At 43.4% G+C, this 22,699-nt stretch overlaps 1 protein-coding gene and 1 long non-coding RNA gene across 11 annotated transcripts in view; one reads left to right on the top strand and one right to left on the bottom strand.

Moving 5' to 3' along the window:
* PPP2R5C (protein phosphatase 2 regulatory subunit B'gamma) overlaps positions 1 to 22,699 on the bottom strand; it is a 131,603-nt gene that overhangs the window by 72,477 nt on the left and 36,427 nt on the right. The window contains exons 1-2 of one of the 8 annotated variants that reach the window (XM_060295299.2): positions 21,488 to 21,585; positions 4,445 to 4,605 (exon numbers count right to left, since the gene is read on the bottom strand). The exons of 4 other annotated variants lie outside the window; for them this stretch is intronic. In XM_060295299.2, the coding sequence (XP_060151282.1) occupies positions 4,445 to 4,466 (22 nt within the window). In that variant the 5' untranslated portion in view covers positions 4,467 to 4,605; positions 21,488 to 21,585. Of the gene's footprint in view, positions 1 to 4,444; positions 4,606 to 21,487; positions 21,695 to 22,699 lie in introns of those variants that run through there. 3 more of the 8 variants (XM_030883357.3, XM_030883360.3, XM_060295300.1) reach the window with 3 other exon arrangements.
* The window catches only part of LOC115867229 (uncharacterized), a 31,703-nt gene continuing 30,215 nt past the window's right edge, over positions 21,212 to 22,699 (top strand). For all 3 annotated transcript variants that reach the window (XR_009563199.1, XR_009563200.1, XR_011377276.1), the window contains exon 1: positions 21,212 to 21,307. This is a non-coding gene — a long non-coding RNA (uncharacterized lncRNA). The remainder of the gene's footprint in view (positions 21,308 to 22,699) is intronic.

Below are 22,699 nucleotides of genomic sequence, written 5' to 3'. Positions count from 1 at the left end.
AAGTAAAATCCTTCTCCAGGACTCTGGCAAGAAAGGCAAGCAAAATAGAATACCCTGCCAGACTTTCTAATCTTCCTCTGAGGCTTTTTATCATGTGCTCACAAGTGAGCTGTATTTAAGAAAGTGAATTTCCAAAATTTGAGGACTTTTTCTCGTGGCTTTTTGGGAGAGGAGAGGGTATCAGAGGGTTAATTTCTGATTTTTCCCAGCATATAATAAAGAGTCACTGCTCTAATCTCCAACCAGATTCCCGATAAGACCAAATTGGTATCTTAATGCATAAATCCTTTGTATAAATGCCCCTAAGCAACTTGACAGCAGCTTGGGCATTAAGCATGCATTATATGACCTCACAGTTTTAAGAGACCTGGATGCCAGGACGGGCAATGGGGCTCTGAAGTTTCACCTACGAGACAGTGAGTCTGGGAAAGGAATTTCTACTAGAACCACCACCTCAACTTGAGAGGGAAATACTTTCTCAGATTAATTACTGGTGGCCTGTGGGACGTCAACAGCCGCACTTAGATGCCTAATCAAGTGACATTTAACTTAATGTCATGATCTTTCTTCTTCTCCTTTTTTGAGAAGACTGTTTTGGGCCCAGATTGGAAAGACCACTTCCTCCTGAAACTGGCCTCAGTATCTCTGTCACCGTTTCTAACCTCACACACAACCTCCACGGCCTGAGCACAGAGACGAGGAAGGCTGGACGGAGACAAGGGCTTTCCCGTCCCACAGACAGGCTTCTGGGGGCTATGTCAGTCGCTGCACTCTGGCCAGGCGGACAAGGTGACCCTTTGCATGTGACACAACCGTCCTGACTGGACCATATTTGGTCAATCAGAGGAACAGACCATTTTAAACTTTGGATTCGATGCAGATGGGAAGTCACAACCGAAGCACTCTGAGCCACATTAGAGAGAAAGTTCAAGACAAAAACGTACTTACAGTACTTCGATGCTCCCAACAGCGCATGTACAAACACCTTGCTGCGTGATCCCTGACAATTTGGCGAGAAATCTGTTTTGGAAGAGTCAGTCGCCCTGATGGTTAGCTAGCAGAGATGGAGCTCAAACTCAGGTCCTCTCACTCCATCACGCTGTGTCCTCTCAAAATAAACCAAATGAACATAAGGGAGGGGTCCCTTGGGCTAGATGATCAGAGCCAGGAATGAACGCAAAATTTAAGATTAGTTACCCACGGTGGTAGTTTCTGAAGGATTATCACGCCACATAATTAAATTAGTCTTTTTAGGCAGCTTTCTGATCCTGTAACAACTTGTGCCAAACTTCGAGAGTCCAGGAATCTCCTCGCTGACCTGCAGTAACCCCATCTTCTTAAAACATCTGCTCCAGTCAGACCAAGCTGGCCAAGACTCCTCGGCGCCAGCAGGGCTGAGTGCCTCTCCGGCTAATGAAGACCGCAGCGCAGGCCCACTGTCGGCCACAGGGGCAGACCCAGGCTGCAGGTTTCTCTAACACCCAGACCCCACTCCCAGGCAGCCTGGGCCAAGAGTAAACAACTTGATCCCAGGGAAACGTTTTGGCCAAGTCAAAGCTCTTCCCCTGAAAAGTGAAGTACCAATAATCAGCTTTCAGTAGTTGGGATATGAATTTGGAAACAAGGGAAGAACCGGGCAGAACTACTCACCGTGGCTGCTAACACGACGGGTTTTAGTACGTTCCAGACTCTGTGGCAGGCGCTCACACCCTCTTCTCATTGAGTACCCACAACTATTCCACCACTGAGAAATGTTACTATTCCCAATTTGCAAATGAGGAAAGTTACTCAGGAGGTTAAGTAACTCACTCGAGCTATACCACTGAGCAAAGGCTTAGAGAGATGCAGAGAAATTACCCGGTGAATGAGGGCACAAAGAGGCAGTGACAGTGAGGCTAGGAGGTGGAGGAAGAGGGCAGGGAAGGCCAGAGCGCAGCCGGAAGTGGACAGACAGCTGTGAGCTGTGCCGCTGTGCCCTTCCCCGAGGGCTGCCGGAACCCTGACCTTTCAGGCTCCAAGTCCGGCTCCACTGAGGCTGCTGTTTGGAACCAAACGGGAGACTGGGGGGCTCTTTGGAACAGTCTTCCTGGAATGAACTCAGTGGGCCCATCCCAGGGTTTCTGTGCTTCAGGCGTTCACAAACGCCTTCTCAATACCTGTCACATGTGTGCACAGTCGTGCTACCGTTTACTTGGTGTTTTTATTTAAATGGACACACCCTTTTTTCTAAGCCCTGTCCTAAGCAACAATAATCCAAGAAATTGTGGATCTGACATGCTAATTACATATTTTTATATTCATCAATGTATAACCTTTAAAATAATGTTCACTCAAAATCATCTCTTGTGCCACCAGCAGTGCATACCGACCATACTTGGAGGCATCCTGGGCTGCCCACCGCATAAAGAACAAAACAGAAACCCTCTTGCGGCTGGTTCACAGTCTTCTACGCTGACTCTTAGCACCCAGCAAGATGCATGCTTTGGAGTCACCCTCTGCGGTCCTGAATGAGAAGCAAGATCATTCAAGCCCTATCATACATTCTTACCGAGGGATCAGTTCCTCTCAGCCTCTGCTGACCCCCTTCCAGTCTTTGGTTCTATAAATAAAAGACTTATTTAGGAACCCGGTGTTAGAATCTCTCCATCTATCCCAGGCAATCAATTAGTTCTTTTAGGTTTTGCCTTCAAATCTACATCATAATATTGCTGCTAAAATAAGAATGTCTTCAGACAAATTAAACCCAACTTTAACCAGGGTAAGTAACAGACGAATTCTTCTATTTATTTAAGGAAATGACTACAATAAGGTGGGCATGTCCCACCTCACAAATCAAACAGGAAGGTAAGCACCTTCCTTTGTGCATTTTGCATTGGTTTTAGCATCACAAACTAGAAGGAAGCTTAAAAAGATGCTATCGGGGCTTCCCTGGTGGCGCAGTGGTTGAGAGTCTGCCTGCCGATGCAGGGGACACTGGTTCGTGCCCCGGTCCAGGAGGATCCCGCATGCCGCGGAGCGGCTGGGCCCGTGAGCCATGGCCGCTGAGCCTGCGCGTCCGGAGCCTGTGCTCCGCAACGGGAGAGGCCGCAACAGTGAGAGGCCCGCGTACCACAAAAAAAAAAAAAAAAAAAAAAAAAAAAGATGCTATGCCCATTGGGCCATCAGTAGCATAAATTTTTTTCTGAAACTGTTACATAGCTCCATTCAAAGGTTGAACTGGCCCTCCAAACTGTCTTTTAATAACTTTTTTTCTTTAATATACTGTTGCACATGTTCTAATGTTTTAGGCCTTATCAAATTCTTCTTTGGAAGTAGCCAAAATTTAAACAATAAAATGTCTTATATAAACATGCAAGCATGTCTTATACATTAACCTATCATAGACACCAACAAGAAGGCTCCTATTTCATTTGTGGTAAAACAAACAAGACAAACACCACCAAAGCTGAGCAAGGTGCCCTTCCTGCGGGCTGCTCACACCCTGGAGAGCTGCCACTACCGCCCTATCACAGGGCTTTGCAGTTGTATGCACCTGGATTGTTTACCTTTATATTCCTCACCTGGTATGACAGGTATGACACAAAAGTGCTCAGAAACGTGTGCTGGGCGAACACATTTACAAGAAGGCCCCAGTATAGCTATGTGTCCAACCCTGACCCCTGCACCTGCACCCCTGCATTTCTTCACCTTCCCGCGCTTTGCTCTGCCAGGTCGCCCTCACACTCCCAGCCCATCCCGGCCGCGGAAAGCCCAGCCGGCTGGCAGATGCACCCTTGGCACCTCATCATCCTCTCTTCCTGCAGCCCCATGCAGCTCTAGGGCCGCTTTCATTTGTGCTTCCCCAGCAGATGTTTACTTCTAATTATGCTCAGACCACAAACTCCCTGAGGGCAGAGCCTCTTGCTTATCTTGTGTTTCTTGCTTTATGGACTTGAATTACCCATTTACACCTTTAAACTCAAGTATCTGATAGAAGAGCTATAATTCGACCTAACTCGACAGAAAACGTGTGTCTCTTTTAATAGAGTAATAGAGTTATGTTAAACTTCAACTAAACACCTTTTGCTAGAAGTGATCCATTTCATCAGACACAGGCTTCGCACACACAGAGCCTGCACAGCATTCCCTTCAGGGGCGTCCCATCAGAAGCCCGAGCTCCGGTGACTTTTTGGCTGCTCTGATTTACGCTGATCTGGGCTAACCCTCAGCTGTCGTCAGCCTCAAAGCAGGACCAAATCAGGTCAGAACCTTCAAAGTCACAACTGAGAATTTGTTTACAGTTCTGAGGTAGATCGCCCTTCGTTAGTTTCAGTGAAACCCTGCTCTCATTTTGAGGAAGCAACGTACAGCTCATAAATCCTATGCAGCTCCACTTGTGACAACTGAAGATTTCACTGGTGTAAAATGTTACAGGGGTGGTAGAATATGAGTTGATAACACGAACCTGAATTAACGGATTTAGACATTTTCTCTCTCCTATGGACAACACCCTTCGGAGCCTTGGAGAATGAGTGGAAGAGCAGTTGGCATTTTTAGGGTTCACACTTCAGGCTTCCATTGAGTCAGGACGCTATCTAATTAAGATCTTCTGCCTTGGCGATAGGCCTGCACAAAGCAGATGTTTTCATTACAAAAATGCTACTCTTTTTACAAAATGATACTCACAGAATCTGAGGTTTAGATAACACCATGCATGCCCTAATTTCAGTTCTAGTTCTTACGAGGCCAGAACGCTGAGCGATCAGCTGTGGCAGCAGAGGACAAAACAGCAACGGCTTCCGAAACTTCTCTTTTTCGTCACCATGGACGCTACATCAGTGTTCAGTTTCAATTACAATTTCAATGCCGCAAAGCAAAAAACAACACCGACGACAACCGCCACGCAACAAAGTGGGACTGAGCGGCTAGCAGCTCGTGGGGAGACACAACTGGAAGGCAACATGAAAGGGTGACAGGGTGGGGGGCTGGTGGTGACGGTGGCGGAGCCATGTGTGAATTCCTCCTCCATGTGACCAGCGTGCTTGGGACTGTCCCTCTGCGGTCAGGGTTGACGCACGGAAAACCATTTAAACACTGACAAAACTCAAAACATTTACAAACATAAAGTCAAAGTTAGGTGGAAAATCGCCTTCCTTAAAACAAATCCACCTTCGTGGACTATTTATTATGAGATCTTGAAACTGTTAAAAGTAAAGCACAATCAGTATTTTAAATGAAGGCAAGGTGACAAGCTCAATTACTTCAGGAAACTAAGGAACCTGAACAGTGGTGAGCGTTCAGATTGCCCCAGAACCCCTAGTCCAGGCGGGGCCCTAACCCAGAGTTTCCCTCCTGTGCGTTTCCTTCTGGAACGATCAAGGAGAGAAAGTCTAAAAAACAACAACAACTACTACGCTGTACTCAGAATTTATAATAAGGGTTCTTCTCACTTAAAAATAATGTAGGGTCTTTCCCTTCCCTCCATTCTCTTTTGGGGGCAGGGGAGGACAAATCACGGTCCCCTTTCAAGGGTTACAGGACAGAACACTGCCAACTGCCTCCAGCCTGGTGGCTGGCGTCCCAGTAAACACTAAGACAGAGCCACCAGACAGAGCATCAAGAGGAACTTTATTCCAATTTCTCCTGAAGGTGATTTCAAAACTTCAACTTTCCAGGGTGAAAGGTTGCAAAAAGCTGGAGAATGTGGATCGTTTGTGAGGTGAGAATAAAGAACACCTTCGCGTTTCAGTGGAGTATCAACACGAACCTTTCTGCTGTCCCAAAGCAGAAAGTCTGTCTACCTAGTGAGCTTCTAATGATTATGCTTAGAGATACAAATTAATAATATATACCTGTGTGTGTAAGCATATATCCTGTGCTCACCCGGATTCATATAACCTGATACACCCCCCTCCCACCTTCCGGCTCATATATAATTACAACATTGAATAAAATGGCTTTAAAAAAGTTGAGGAGAAATTCACACAAAACCTACAATTAACAATGTTAAAGTGCATAGTTCAGTAGCATTTAGTGCGTTCACAATGTTGTGCAATTAACCCCTTTCTCTAGTTTCAAGACTTTTTCATCACCCTAGAAGAACACACGCACCCTTTAAATAGTCCCCCTCCAGTCTCTCTTCCCCCGGCCCCTGGCAACCACCAATCTGCTTTCCGTCTCTACGGATCTGCCTGTTCTGGACATTTCATATAAGGGAAATAGAAAATGGACTTTTAAGTTACATAAATTGTCTGAATTATTATGTGGTAATTCCAAATGTAAACAAGGTACAAATCTGGGATTTGTGGCTTAAAATGATGCTCTGGGGTTCAGATTTCACAGACCAGTAAAATTTCACAAGGAATCTTAAAAGACTGACATTGGCTTACCACCCTAACTGACAAATAGGAACATTTAAACAAATCATAAAAGATATTTTAATACCACAAAAGACAATCCTAGAATAGATAGACCTGTAAGTTGAATAAACTTAGCTTTATGAGAGACACACACTATATCATCTTTATTTCTGCCTGGACAGGTAAAAGCCTTGCCCCAGAGCAGCGCAGGCATTTGGAAATGACTGATCCTGGGCTGTCACCTTCGGCACATCTGAACCTAGATAAACTACGTAGTGCACTCCTGGCCAAGAACTTGATCTTCCAAAAAATGATAACTTAGGGAATGAAACGGGTTTCATCCTGTAGGAATCTTTTTGATGGCCAAGACTGACCAGGTCTAAATCCACCTCAAGAATCAACAGAAAAGGATGGCAGCTTTGCAAGAGACACCGACACACTGACAATCAGGTAATTCCACTTCACCCAGGTGGACGGATGCCAGCCTGGGGTCTGGGTCTGGCGAGGTTAGACAGCAGACGGTCAAAGAAACAACCTTTACAAACACAAAAGCTCTAATGGGCGGGTTTCCCCCAACTCGGCCTTTTAAACTGGGGCATGCGGTCTGGGCATGTGCGAGGGGGGCGGTGCATGTTTATTACGGGGTAGACACGATACCCTTCCTGGAATATCAGTTTTACAAAGCAATTAAATCATGTTAAACATCTTTAAATTAAACAGTATTAATTATGAAACAGAATACAAAATTCAAATAGCTTTCTGTGACAAAACCCAAGACTTCAGAAACTTAAACATTTTGGGGGTTCTTACTAGACCATATCAGTCCCATGGCCCCAGACTTCCAACAACAGCCAGTTCTCCCTCAGTCAGAGGAACTGCCAGGCAGAGTGTGAACTGCACTGTCCTGATCTAACCGATTCTAGCCCAGACAAGGCTACTGAGAGAGGCCAGGAGCGCTGACAAACTGTCCTAAAATTTACATGGAAATGCAAGGAATCCTGAACACAAAACAATTTTGAAAAAGAAGAACAAAGCTGGAGGACTCCCACTTCCTGATTTTAAAACTTCCAATGAAGCTACAGTAATCAAGACTGTGGTACAGACATACAGACCAATGGAACAGAATAGAGTCCAGAAATAAACCCTCACATTTACGGTCCATTGATTTTCAACAAGCACGCCAAGTCCATTCAATGGGGAAAGAACAGTCTTTTCAACAAATGGTGCTGGGAAAACTGAATAGCCACATTCAAAAGAATAAAGGTGGACCCTTACCTAACAGCATATACAAAAACTAACTCAAAATAGATCAGAGACCAAATGTAAGAGCTAAGATAAGATGATAAAACCCTTAGAAGAAAACATAGCAAATCTTTGGATTAGGCAATGATTTCTTAAATAAGAGACCAAAAAACACAAGCAACAAAAGACAAATTAGATAAACTGGACTTCATCCAAGTTAAAAACTCTTTTGCTGCAAACAGTACCATCAAGAAAGTGAAAAGACAACCCACAGACTTGGAAAAAGTGTTTGCAAAGCATATCTCTACTAAGGGATCATGATCACGATTGCCACCTTTGACTGCGCCCTGCAGGCCGCAGCACACTTCACCAGTCCGGTCAGCTCCCTCTCACCCTTCACACGTCCCAGGTCACCGCTGCCCCTCAACCTTCTGCAGAGGCCTCCCCTTGTGCCACCAGGAAACCCAAAGCCATTCGGCCTCACCTTCCCCAACTTCCTTCTTAAATTCCCCCTCCTGCCCTGGAAATTTCTGAAAACACACTCTGCTGAAGACGACGCTGAAATTCGGGTCTGCAGCAGATCTGGCTTTGGCAGCCTTACCATTCACACACACGAAAGAAAGAGGGCTGACCGCAGAGTGACAATACCTGAAGCACAGCAAAACTGGTTCATTCAACAAAATGAAACACAACAATGAAAGGTCAGTTCAATCAGAACCAGATGATCTGAGTTGAGGCCCTGGTTGGGGTGTGGAGGGTGACTGAGTTGCCCGATCCTCCTGCATTCCATGCTCTGCTGCCCTCACGAGTGAGGGTGTGCACGTAAACAGGCTGGGCAAGGACCGGCAAAGGTAACCTCTGGTCACGTCTCAAATCCAAATCCATGATCGTGGCCTTTCCATACTGTGTTCTAGCCAGTTAACTAAGAGCACAGCACAGAAACATAGAAAGACAGTACCCTCTGATTCTGACCGTGAAGATCAATAATCACATATGCTCTCTACTCTTAATGCTCTGCCTCTCTTTTACGTTTTTGAATAGGTATTATGTTTACGGGGTTCAAACACACACGCGCGCACGCACACACACACACGCACGGTGAAAACCCTGGCGTCCCCCCAACAAAGGTATCACTTTTAGTTTCCCGCCTGTCTTTGAGGTTCACCGTGGAGCCGTAACAGAAGTAGCCTGGCCCTCCCTCCCTGCGCGAGGACCAGCGGGGGCGGCACACTCTGCAGTGGCCTCCTCATCCACTGCTCGCTGACGCGTACTCCACTCATCAGTCCACAAAGAGACGCTACTTAATTGACCTGAACCCTTTCCCAGCATTTCTCTCACCACATTGCCACACTCCATTCACAACACACTCCCCAGTGCGCTGAACCGGGGACCACCAGTGAGCTTATCAAGTATTACTTCTCTTGGGAGGCCTGCCCCCGCCCCCAGGCCCGCTCCCTCCTCCTTGGTGCCAGTCTGAAGGTGCACAGACATCACCTTCAGCGCCCAGCACAGTGCCAACCACCAAGGTGGTGATTTACAAATATTTGTCAAGGGAATGAGACAAAGCTTTAGGTGGCCGTAAGGCAAAAGGTCAAAGCTAAATTTTGTTCTCCTTTCTGTTAGGTATATTCCATAAAGTTTTCCTTCCCTTTGAAGCAAACTCAGTTAACTAAAAATTTTGGTCTTACTTTTAACCTTATGTGGCACAACAAAGGATGCAGCGCGGCTACGCTACCAACACTGAAGTCAACAAGAGCACACACACGGAGTATCGTAGGGCTTTATGAAAATCAGGAACATGAGTTCACAGGCTTTTTATAAACTACAATGTAAACATCCCCTCAGTTGTATACATCATCAAGAAGTAGTTGTCTTTACTACTGTCTCCCCTCGGACAAATGCCTAAACTAAAACAGCCAGTTTTCAGATAAAGAATGTCTCTCCTCCTTACAGCCCAAAAGCTCCAAATTCTATTACTACCAATAGAACAATATATCTCACTTTGTTCTAAATTCAAAGAATTACTCATGAGGAATCTTTACCAGTACTAAGTTTATGTTCAGCACTGAAATACTCATTAGCTATGCTGAAAATGCAGCTTCAATGTAAATCTTTCAGGATGTACAAGTTCCTTAAACGAAGTGGAAAGCAGTCCCCGAGTCCATGTTTCTTCAACGGGAGTTTCCAGGCTACGCTAAGGGGCAAGTGGGTGCACTTTTAGGCCCCACTGACTTAATTTCATCGGTACCCACAAACCCCCAAGGTACAGCCTTACCTTCATGACCCAGAATCTGCATCTCCTGTTTTTCTAGATGACACCATAAGATCAACTAACCTGGTTTCAGCTGCACTGCACTCTACACCGCTGTGAAAAACTGAGAGCAGAAAGTACTGCGTGGCCAGATCTCTGTGATAAAGGAGCCTGTGAGAGCAGCCCTGTGCACATCCAGAGAGGTGTGAGCCCGGAGTTGTGAGTCAGAAAACTCAACAGCTCTTCCTTCTGACCTTAGGCAAGTCTGGGAACCTCTCTGCCTTGGCTTCCACAGCCGTAAAAATAGGACTAATAATACCTGTTTGCTGTCTCATAGGAAATAGGATGGTTAATGAACACCTGCAAGGAGGTCTGAAGATGAAAAAAGTTCCTGGGCGCTAATGACAGACAAGCGTCTCCACCCTCCTTTGGCTATTCGGCCATGCTGCAGACGGGGAGGACCAAACTGCTCCGAGGAAACTGGTCTTCCTAAACAATCTCTCTTAAGGCCACACAATTTTGAAAAACTCTGTAAGAAATGCATTACGGTAATGCTTGGTGTACCAGACAGTATGCAAGGAAGCACACAGGGATGGCAGACGCCTGAGCTGCATTGGCTCTTGGGCTGCTGTGCCTCATTTCTGCACACTCCTAACTGGTATAAATATTTACCTGGGCAGCGTGTTTCAGTTACTTTGGATGTCACAGTCAAGGCTATTAACTGGCTGATAAGTCCCTGTTTCCTGACGAAGAACACTTTACCAAATATGCTTCTTAAACTCCCCTTTATATTTTTAACATGATGTACAGTTTTAAAAATTATTTTAGGGGCTCCAAGTTTAGCTTACATTTCACTTAAAGGCTCTCCTCCTTTTTTAAAATAGAGGAAAGGCTCAAATAAGCAAAGGATTAAGCCTATATACTAAACAACAAGACTGGAGACTGAACTGTTTTTTATAAGTTGGTATTTGGCTTTACAGAAACACATGTGCGTGCATGTGCACACGCATACCCCCCAAAAGGTATTTTCCTAATCTACGTAGGCAGGACAGTCTACCTTTATTTAATTGGATACTGATAATTGCAACTCATACCAAATTAAACGCAAAAATTCAAGGTTAAAATTTTGAAAGTTTACACTGAACTGATGCACAACACTTAGAAGTGAAAAATCCAGAATTCATATGCACTGATACTGTACTATTTGAATAAGAAAAGTCAACCCAAGAAAGTTTACATGCCTTAGAAAAGGTCAGTTTAAATATCTGATGGCCTCCTCTGGAGAATAAATGAGACAAAATAAGAAAGGAGTGCTTAAGGGGAAGAAGTAGGCAGAGAGGAAGAAGACAAGCAAAACATTTCAGGACATCACAAGTCTAACTTTGGCTTAAAGTGTAAACTTAAGTTAACCTTTGTTTAAGATTAATAACACCTCTTCAATATAATGTCATTTGTGACTTTATTGCAAAGAAAAAAGTATCTGTATTAAAGTCTTAAAAAAACCCTCACTCCTTGGACAGTCACTCAAGTTTTCTACTAGCATAGCATTTCTCTTAACTAAGGATAAGAGAAAAGGAGGAATCTGCTCATTCTTATCCTGTACTTTTGTCCTCAGGGACAGCAGGCTGGAATTTGAATCTAAGCTCCTTTCTTTCAATTCCCTTGAAAATAAGTAATTTAATCAAACGCATTTTAAAATATAATGCATTCGCAGACTCAGGAAGGTATGGAGACAGTCAAGGACACCAGTGACCCGGTAAGCGACACTGTTAGGCCTTCGCCTTGAGTCCGCTAGCTCGATTCTGGTACGATTAGATCTAATTTGGGAAGGGGAGGGGGGGTCACTAAATTGACAAAATCCCAACGTTTTCAACATCTAGTAAAATATTCTAAACAGCAGGCAAGAAGGGTCATCCACGTTCTCTCAAGTGAGATGTCTCCCCGGGACCAGGCCTCAGGCACACAGAACTGTCCACATTTCCTGCAGCTTGGTGTGGCAGAAGTGGTCCAAGTTCTAGTCAAACAGTGCACGGTTTCTTCAGGCCTTGTCACTCACTATCTGGTCAGGTCTGCTCGTGGACATTCGTTTTTGATGTCTGTAGAACGAGCACAGAGCTTCTTTCCCATCCGGCTCTGGGCATTAAGTGTCTGCGATGGTCCCTGGGATGGCCCAGGCACAGGGCAGGTGCTCCTCTAGCTCCTGCCTCCTCCCAGATGTCCACCAAGAAAGTTTAAAGCAAATTAGCAGGAAGACGCGGAAGACCACACTTAAGAGTTTATGTAATGTATGTATACATAGTACAAATTCAGGATAATATAACGTAACACTAGCTCTGAACATCAGCAATTATTTTAGAAAGCTATCAAGATGCTAAGACCTTGTGAGAAGTTTAGTTTTCTAAAACTGCTATAATGTCAACTTTTTTTCTTAAGAAATAGAAAACCAGGGAATTCCCTGGCGGTCCAGTGGTTAGGACTCTGTGCTTTCACTGCCGAGGGCCTGGATTCAATCCCTGGTCCGGGAACACTGCGTGTCAAAAAAAAAAAAGGAAAAAAAAAAATACTGTATACTTTCAGTGAATAAATAAATCCATATTTACATTATTTAATGTGAAAATACGCACACGCAGACAGAGATGTGGAATGATATACAGCAAACTCCAAACAATTTGCTCTGAGATGCCAGGAAAGGTAGGAGACTGATTCTGGGGATAAAGCTAGGGAGAATTTTAGTTTTATTCGTAATTAAAAAAAATTTTCAAAGTGGCTATATTCACATATGGATTTTTTTAAAAAGATAAACGGAAGCTGACTAAGGCCAAAAGAGAGGCCCCGGGTCCTGGGGTGACTCCACTGCCCACACGCTGGGTGGAGTTATCACCTCCCACTGTGGCCTGAGAGACCTGTTTACATTACTAGCTGACTAGTTAATCTGGGAAGTTTTTTTTTTGAGGTAGGAAGAGAAAAAATACAGAGGCTTGGTAAAAAACAGGGTCAGGGTCACATCCTGCTCATGCTAGAGAGCTCTCCTAGGCCAAGGGTCTTCAGTTTTTTTGGTGTCAGGATCATGTCCTCTAAAAAAGTCTGGAGGACCCTGAAGAGCTTAGGTCACGTGGGTTCTACCTACTGATAATGACCAGATTAGAGAATGTTTAAAACATTTACTTATTAATTCATTTAAGATGAGAGGAATGGACTCATTTCGTGCTAACATAAATATCATTTTGAGGATAACTTCATTAAAAAAACAGCAGGAAGAATGACACTGTTTTACATTTCTGCCTATTTCTTTAAAGCCTTGCTTAAAAGACAGGTAGACCTGCATTTCTGCTTCTGTATTCAATCTGTTTGATATGGTATTTTGCTTGAAGTATATGAAAAGAAGCCCAGCCTTCACAGACATGTTTAGTTGAAAACGGGAGGTATTTCAATGGCTTTTAAAAAAAATTGTCGATATTCTTCTTTGATTCTATGCTAACATTCAGTAAGTGGTACTTTCTTAAAGATTAGTTGCACCATGGAATCTGGAACCATATTGATGGATGTTTCAGTGACCTCAAACCCTGAGATGTGTCCTGCAATTTCAATGTGTCTCCTGCCCATGCATGTTTGCAGCATCACTGAATGTGATGGCATGCAGTCATGCAGATCTTCCACCGTTCACATCAAGAAGCCCTGTTTGTTAGTATCACCAGGAGCCGTCAGCACCAGGAGCTGTCAGGTTCACGCTGGCGGATACACGTTTTCCAAAATTCAGATTTTTGCTTGCAAGTCTGAATTTTATCATGGGCAACAAATAGTGTCACTGCTGTTTCCCCTGAATTGACAGGCTGCCTTCATTCCTTTTCGAGAAAGCAAACGTCAAATATTCAGGTCTTACTAACCCAATCTGTCTGTCTTTTGTTCTTTCAAGTATTGAATAAAAATGATGTTCCTGAAAAAAGTGGCTAGTTCAGCCTGCAACTCACACGACCGTGCAGTGCTCCTAGAGACTGCCACCGTACTGCAGTGTGCCCGAGGGCTCTGTGCGAACTCTGCACATCATCCACAAAATGTTATTAAAAGGTGTGTTTGCAAGAGCTGAGATTTACCAACCCTAACGTTTCATGCTTCATCAAGGATGGTCTTAGGTCCGACTGGTGTGGCGTGGTGGAGCACACGCTGGTTTCTAGCTGGACACCACTGCGTACTCCAAGCAAGGAGCTCTTCTACCCACCACTGCCTTTGCACCATCAGGGCGAACGGCCACACGGTGAAAGAGGCAAAAAAGGCCTTTGCAGTCTTGGAAAGACAGTTTTGACCTTGCAGATCCCTTGGAAGTATCTCAGGGACTCCAGGGGCCCAATGACCGCACCTACAAACACTGCCCTATGGAAATGCTGAAGATATCGTCACAGCTTCAGAGTTGTGAAAACAAGGTTATCATATACCACCCCTAGAGAAGCCTGGCCTACTACCTGAAGGTGAAAAAAACAACTTCTAGTTGTATATGTATCAAAATGATCTACAAATGCAAACATACACAGACCACCCCCGCCCCATTTCTTCCTCCTTGAAGGCTACGAAGAATAAAGGACCAGCAATTTAGGAAAACTAGGCTTGCTCCCTAGAGTGAAACATTACTATTTTCATAACTTTATAAGTCAAAATACCATAATTAGAACACATTGCTGGTGAATAACACAACCAGCAGATAAAAATCCAAATGTAATACACGAAGTTCACACACATCAACGACAAAGCAGAGACTGAAAAACCTAATCAAACAGGTGAAACAGCTCAAGCTCTATTAAAAATATCACAATATTAAAACTTGAAGCAATAAGGTATAAGGTTATAGTCTGGATCCCACTTAGTTCAAATACTATCTTTTTTTTTTTTTTTTTTTTTGGCCATACCGTGCAGCATGTGGGAGCTTAGTTCCCTGACCAGGGATCAAACCCGTGCCCCCTGCATTGGAAGCGCAGAGCCTTAACCACTGGACCGCTGGGGAAGTCCCACCAAATAATCTCTTCATTTAAAAATCCCAACACAAAAAAGGAATTCAGGAGTTTAATGTAATGGGATTTGACAATTTGACAGTAAACTTTTGGAAGTCCAGTTGCTAAAGCATCAGAAAGCAACATCTGCATTTAAATACAACTAAGGGGAAATGACAAGTGAAGTCACCCTATATGGGACTAATCACAGATAAAATCTCTAACTTCTAAAAGTAGAATTCCTTATGAATCTTATGCTAAAACACTTTTCTTCAAAAGAGTTAAAAATGGGGTGAGGAGAGGAATGTATTAAATGCTGATTTCTTATTAACAGACTAGATCCCTGAGAGTGAAAAGCCTGAAAGGGGGTCAGTAAGTACACTCTGACTAGAGAGACTTTGGATCACCTTACTAGGTAATTTTACACACAGTCTACAAGCAGAACACAGTGCACACTCCAGGATCATCAATGATACTGATTTCTTCCAGGTGGTGAAATGACAAGCAAATTGCAAGAAGAGAGGCTTGGTAAATGGGAGAGGGAGAGAGCAGACAGAGACAGAGACAGATAAGCTTCAAGATGAACAAATACAGGTAATACAGCAGCGGAAAAATAAAATAAGTTGTGGTTAAGATGCTGGGCTCTGAATTACCACAGTGACCTAGAAAAGAGACGATAACCACAGCAACCACTAACACTTCCCATAGTCTTACAACACTCCGGCACCATTTTAAGCGTTTTGTGTGTATGCACTCATTTAACTAACCCTCATAAAAATACAGAGAGGTAGGTCCTTTTATCCCCATTTCATTCCCATTTCCAAGCAGAGAAGTGAGTTAGCCTGCCCAAGACAGCTCAGCTAACCAGTGGTGGGGTGGGAGCAGGGATCCGAACCCAGCCTTGTGGCTTCAGACCCCCCGCCCTTAACCACTAAGCACCCTGCCTCTCAAGTTCAGAGGGAACCTTGTTTTTTACCTAAGAGCGTGCCATAAACTGTTATGCTTTAAAAGTCCAATAAAAATGCCAATAAACATCAAAAAAAGGTGTATGTCCCAAAAACACCGTTCGGTAAGATGGTGCAGCTGTCTGTGCAGTCACTACAAGTTAGCAACAAGGGGACCGTGCTGGCTGCAGGAGGCCACCAATAAGGCACTGGGCTACAGGGTCTCAACCTCACCCCACCTGGGATGACCAAGCCCCCGCCTGATTATTTCACTGGCCACTAATTTGTCAGCAATGGAGTAAAAGGAAAAACACAGGAAAAGCCAAAACTTGAATATAAAAGACCACTGCTCACTATTTAGGAAACAATTTCTAAGTAATTACATGTGCTTTGCACATTTTTTCTAAAGCAGAACATTTTAAAGACATTTCTCCCAAACATTATGGAAAAGTTTAAACCTACACAGAAGCTGAGTACTTGTATTCAACGTGTACACCTGTATACCCACTTCCCCAGATTCACCAATTGTTCACATATTAGCATATTTGCTTTACATTTATTTTTCTCCTTGTTATTTGAAATAAGTTGCAGAGATCATGATACTTCACCCCTAAATACCTCCGTCTGCAATTCCTAAGAATGAGGACAGTGCCTACAAATCACAATCCCTTTAAAACTAACAGTAATTCCATAGCGTCCCACATCGCTCTGCACTCGACCAATGTCTTCTGCAGGCTTGATTTTACTTTGTTTTGTTTTTAGAACAAAGATCTGATACAGGTTCACTCACTATATTTGACTGTTACATCTCTTTAGCTTTTCTTTTTAACTAGAGGGGCTTTTGATTTATGAATAATTCAAGGGCCTGAAACAAAACCAGATTTTTCTTGCTGTAGTAGTTTGTCCTTGTGCACTTTAGCCACGTCTTTCCAAGATTAATAAGAAAGATTTTTCCTTGAGTACATTAGTGAGAGAAACTACCCCAGTTTTGGAGTTCTCCGCATCCTTGGTGGTACTTTTCCCATCTGACAGGGAAGAGGAGGTGAGGTGGGCCTTGTCTGGAAGCAGATGTGGGTGACAGAGGTCTTGCCTGCACCGGCCCCTTGCTCCGGCCTCTGGTCTGGGATGCTCTGCATGGCCAGGAGCTGGGCTGACAGAAGGGTGCTTTGTCTCATCTTATCACCTGGAAATCCAGAGCCTCCCCAAAGACTGCAGGCCAGCTTTAGCTGGGTCTCCAAAAAAGGTCAAAAAGATAATACCAGAAGATGACATATGTGGCTGCCTTTCCTTCTGGGACGGCCACCAGCAGCAGCTTGGGGACATGTAGCTGACACAGGGGCAGGGGCCCTGGACTTGGCCTTACAGCCTGGTAACCTTGGGGAGGAGTGACTAGGATGCATCCGGCCGACCTCCCGGGCAGGAATGCTGGGAGGAACAAGTCGGGCAGTGTTCACAAAAGCGCATCACATCTGGCAGGCCGCCGTCGGATAGGAGGAGAACCACCCTGCAGTGCTACCTGATGTGTGGAAATGGAGCAGGGCGTACCCCAAACCTCTGTGCCTTCGAAGACACGGTCCTTCCCTAGATGCAAAAACACACACCCTTTTCTTGACTACTAACCTTGCTTCTTTACTTTTGTCTCATTCTTCCACACAATTAACATCTTTTAATGAAAAAATTCTAGGAGTTTAGCTTTTGCTGCAAGGCAGGAGTCATGATCAGTTCCGGGAAGACTAATTAACAAAAGTTGTGCGGGCTTTAACACAGACATGCACCCCCCAGAGAGTTATTTGTTACTCTGGTTTCCTTCCTCACTGGCAGGAATGACAAGAGAAAACAACTTCACACAGGCTCATTCCAGGGAGCTTTAAAGGTGTACTTCTAAAAAGCCGCCTCATAGACAGTGACAGCTACACAACACACAGATGTTAGTGCAGCAAACACCTTGAGCTGGACTGATACATCGGTAGAGCTCTGAGGAGCTCTTTGGGTTTGTGATTTAGGTGTCTGGACATTTTAGTTCCTTCTAGTTTCTGGAATGAGGGAAGAGTGAGCTAGCATCATCACAACATTCACTGACTTTAATCACGCAGGAGTGTCCACACCTGGTGAACTCTAGCAGTGCACTGTGGCATGTGCACAGGTGTGCTTAGCAGCGCTGGCTAAGTCACCAGATGGGCTGCAGCGGGAAAGGAAGCCTTCGGGTTTGACACCCTGCACTGCCCCCTGCTCGTTCTTTTCTAAATTTTTTTGGAAAGGTAAAGACTTTCATTGAATTGGTGACTCAGGAACACTTGTGAGAAAACAAACTCTTCTATAATCAGACTTCCATTCCCCAGGAAAAATGGGTTTACACGGAGAATAGTTTGCTCTCCAGCTCCCCACCAGGCCGAGGTTACTCCTCAGTCTTTCAGAGACAGGACTCACCAACCGACTACAAGATCGGAGCAGTTAACAACTTGCTTGAGGCCAGAGTAAAAGCCAGCTGGCACAGGATGGAGGTCGCTCTCTTCCTCTCTGGCCATTAACATCTTTTTTGGCTTGGCTATTCTTGCCTTAAACCTGGCTCTGGAAGTGAAATATATTTTACTATACTTAACAGGCAATTACAATTCAAGGAATAGTCTAGAACAGGGGTGGGCAAACTATGTCCCACGGGCCAAATCTGGCCAGCCTCCTGCTTTTGTAAATAAAGCTCTGCTGGAACACAGTCATGCCTATCTATGGCTGCTTTCTCAGCCAAAAATATTTACTTTCCAGCCTTTTCTGAAAAAGTCTCTCGATCCCAGTCTAGAACTGTGCTGTCCAATACAGCAGCCACTAGACACATGTCTATTTAAATTTAAAATAACTAAAATGAAGTAAAATTAAAAATTCAGTTTCTCAGTTGCAGTAGCCACGTTTTAAGGGCTCAACAGTCACATGTGACCAGGGGCCACTGTAGTGGACAGCACAGAGGACATTCCCACCATCGCAGACAGTTCTCTCGGACAGCCCTGGAAGTACAGGATTTAAGTCATCAAGCTAAATTTACAGCCATCAAGTTCCTCCAGGTGACGCCTTCTCCTTCTACAGACAGAAAAGTTTAGACTTTTCAGCAACATGTTCCTGTCACACTTGGACTTTTTAGGATATGCTAATTCACTATATTAACTGCAAACTCTAGAATATGTAATAGGAGACAAATATCAAACCGACTGGGACTACTCATCAGTTTAGTGATCGTATTGATTGATTTGTTCACTTGACTGCCCCACCACCCAGGGGACTGTAAACTCTGAAAGCTGGGCCACAGGGCTTGCTTCATATTCCGAATTAGGTTCCTGCTTGGCACGTGGTGGTAGCGACTTGACAAATATTTGTAAAATGAATGAAGAAATGGACCCTAGGCACAAAAACTGTCATATACCAGGGGCCACTGAAACGCACGGATGTTGATAAGACACTGGGGAAAACCCGCTATTATAATCCTGTGGCAAAAGTTTCTACAAGCAGCCAACATTTCTATTTTTAAAATAAAACAAAAAAAAATTTTTTTTTTTTTAAAGATTCCAAACAAAACAAAACAACTGCCTTGGTTTGTTTAACTGCCTTGGTTTGGACTCTGGCCCTACCACTTACAGGCTGAGTGACCTTGGGCTGGTGACTTTACCTCTGTGCGGAAGACCCTTCTTCTCTAAATGCACCCTGAGTCGGTGGTAAGCCTCAGTGTTGCCCCCTCCCCTTCCCAGCATCACGATTACATCAGCCCCTGCTCTCTGTCCTACCACCTGCCCAGAGTCAGCTCTTCCTGTGCCCCTCCTGCACCAGGGCCCCTGTGTGGGTCTCCCACTAAACCATCCATTCCTCTGGGGTGGGGACTCTCAGCACTGGACATACAGAGGAGATGCATAGTGGATATTAAATTGATCAAGACTCTAAAAGCCAATACAAACAAAATAAATTTTGCTAAACCACACATTAACATGCTTGCTCTAAAAAGTCCTGATGAGTAAATCAAGCGTTCAAGTTTTAGCTAGTTCACTGTTTGACCCAGAAGTTAGTTTTAGGCCCTAAAGGTTACCCCTTCTTAAAATCTCAAGTCTCTTTTAGGTTAATACGCTTCACTACTTTTTCCCTTCACAATTAGACAGCAACCAACCACTCAACCAACAGCAAAAAAATTCAAATTGGTCACAGTAAAGTCTTGGAATTAAAAACAACAACAACAGTGTGGTATAAGATATAAAATCAAACAATTCCATTTCAGAATAAAGTTCAAAAAATGACTAGTACATTAAATGTTTAATGAAATCAGAAAACTCAAACTAAAACAATCTGTTATTTATAAGAAGATACCTTAAAAGTATCAAAATACACATTTTATATGCTATAAAGTCTTCTTTTTGCTAGTCAGTCACCATTTAAGAACTTATATCGAAACACAATTACATTTTGTTTTTGCCCATTTGGCTCCTGCAACTAAAATACCTGAGTGCCATCTGTGGTCAACATTTGCTCTTTCCTGGGTGCACTACAAAACAATGTGACCTACAGGTTGGTCATTGTGGACATTAATTTCCGACAGCTTCTTTCAAGAGGGTTTGGAGAGAAAAGCAACACCCATTTTATTCCAACAGACTGGGTATTCATGTGGTTTTATTTCCTTTATCTGCAAACACCCTAGGATCTGAAAAATCTTGTCTGGTATTTTAGTCATACAGACTATTAGTCACCTAGAGATCCTGCCCCCACCCTTCCTTGACATGGGTCCTTAAAGGAGATTCTGACAGAACTGTTCTGTTAGGGACAGAGCTGTGATACTGTATAAATTTTAAAGTGGTATGATGAAGCTTAACATCCATTTTCTACTTCACCCAATTATGAACAAAAAATTTGTATAACAAATACTTTTAAATGCTAAGAAAAAGTATATGATTATCCTGATACCTATATTTTAATATAATTATTAATTACTATGCTAATTGTGTTTTAAGCTAAATTCTGAACTCCAATTCCGTATAAACTACAAGTGGCAAACTGTAATTATTAAAAGTGATCTATACACTCATCGAAAACTTGTTGCCATTTAAAATTTTAAAGGCAAATGTCAATACAAAGCCTATTTAAGTGCAAAGTATCTCCTACTATTCAATAAAAACGCTAACAGCTCAGAAATTATGACCCACGACGGATTCCAATATTTCAAAGCACGAATCTATTTCTCTTTTAGGCTCCAGGGCAAGAACGAAAACAATCCTTTTAAAGAAGTTCTTTTCTAATCATTTCTGCATATTTTCTGACTGCAATTCATCGTTAATTCAGACGTGTGTCCCGGTGAAACCTTCAGGGTGTTAAGCAACACAGATGTAACAGAAACTCTGCGCACGGACAACTTGGCCAGGCGTGCCGCCCGCCTCTCCTTCCTACCCCCCGCCCAATGCCTTCCCCGGGCAGTGACTTCACATCCTTTGACATCAGCACGGCTCTGAAAGGGGGATGGGAGAGCGAGCAGAAAGCAGAAAAACCAGCTTTGAACTATGCATGCAAGGCCTCTCTCAAGACTCAAATTCTGTAAGTAGTTCGTAAAATGCCAAATTGCAGTGACACACCCAGCCTCCTCTGGTTAGGTCTGCCGCAAAACGGGGTGAATTCTACTAGAAAGGACTTCCTGCTTTTCTTATCTGAAGCACAACAGCCATTTATTAACTAACCACAGAAGGTTCCGTTTCAGTGAAACACACAATAACTTACCTCGAATATGGAGTAGGGCCACGGGCTGGAAAGGCCCATTGGAGTTGGCCGCATCCACCACCATCCTGCTGCCCGCTTTATTACATGTCAACATCTAGACTTCAGCGGGAAAGGCAATGTACTCCTTAAGGCAAGAAACCAGCCTCCATTTTAGTTTAAAAAAAAAAGACAAACTGAAGCTCTCTGCAGCTGGAGGGAACTGGCTGGTTCGTGATGTCAGCAGGCACGGGGCTCGCTGATTGGCCGGAAGCTGCAACTTAAAATGACACTAAAAAAACTGCAAATGGAAAGAGCATTCTGTTTGGCTGTCAGTGTGCATGAAAAGCCTGGACATTTTTTGGCTTTCTGCAGTCTTCATTTCTCAATAACTTTTAGGCAAAGATCCCATTTCTTAAGGGGCAGGACTGAGGCCACAACCCTGGCCAGACTATAAACACATGATTCTGAGAGAGCTACCACAAAAAAAAAAAAAAAAAAGTGTGCATGTGTGTCTACATGAACTTTAAATTTTAGCATTTCTCTAACTGGTACCCCAAATTCACTGGTACCTTATACCCACCTGGCCACCTCCTATTTTCTATTCTAATTACTTTAAATATCTGTATCATATTTAGTATTTTGGCAACCTAGTTTTGTTTTTTTTTAAAGCAAATTGGCTATCCAAATATTACACAATCCCAATTCATCAGTTTGGACTCTTGTTCAACCTTTCCTACTACCAAGTTACGAATTAATAATCTTCAAACACCTTTTTCGGGATCTAATTTTTTTATTGGAAAAATTCAGTTAAAAAATTATATGAAAAATGAAAGCTTCTTTAAATTTAATAGGTAGAAAGTGCTGTAAGTTAAAGTTATTTATACCACCTGGCTGTGAAAGTTAAAGTCATAAAATAGAATGCAAGTGTTTATTTTTGTACCTTAAAGATGTCAACATACCACTTTTATTTAATTTTTTACGTTTTGTTTAAATTAAATTTTTTAATTAAAAAAAGATATTTCACTTTTTTTTAAAATGGGTCTAGTATTAAAAGCTATTATTCAGATCTTAATTTCCTATCTTCAAAAAAGGTTAATGTGAAAAGCTGAAGAAGAAGGACATCATTTCTGAATTGGAGTATCCTGGCCTGGGGAGGGGGTGTACGTGTGTGCTGGAGAGATGATTCCCTACAAAAAGAAGTGCTATTACTAGCTCCAAATGAAAATGAATAAG

Source organism: Globicephala melas, chromosome 2 (assembly GCF_963455315.2).
Source record: "Globicephala melas chromosome 2, mGloMel1.2, whole genome shotgun sequence".
In the NCBI taxonomy this organism is placed as follows: Eukaryota; Metazoa; Chordata; class Mammalia; order Artiodactyla; family Delphinidae; genus Globicephala; species Globicephala melas.
Note: the sequence above shows the minus strand (reverse complement) of the source record. Positions and strands in the feature narration are given on the sequence as shown.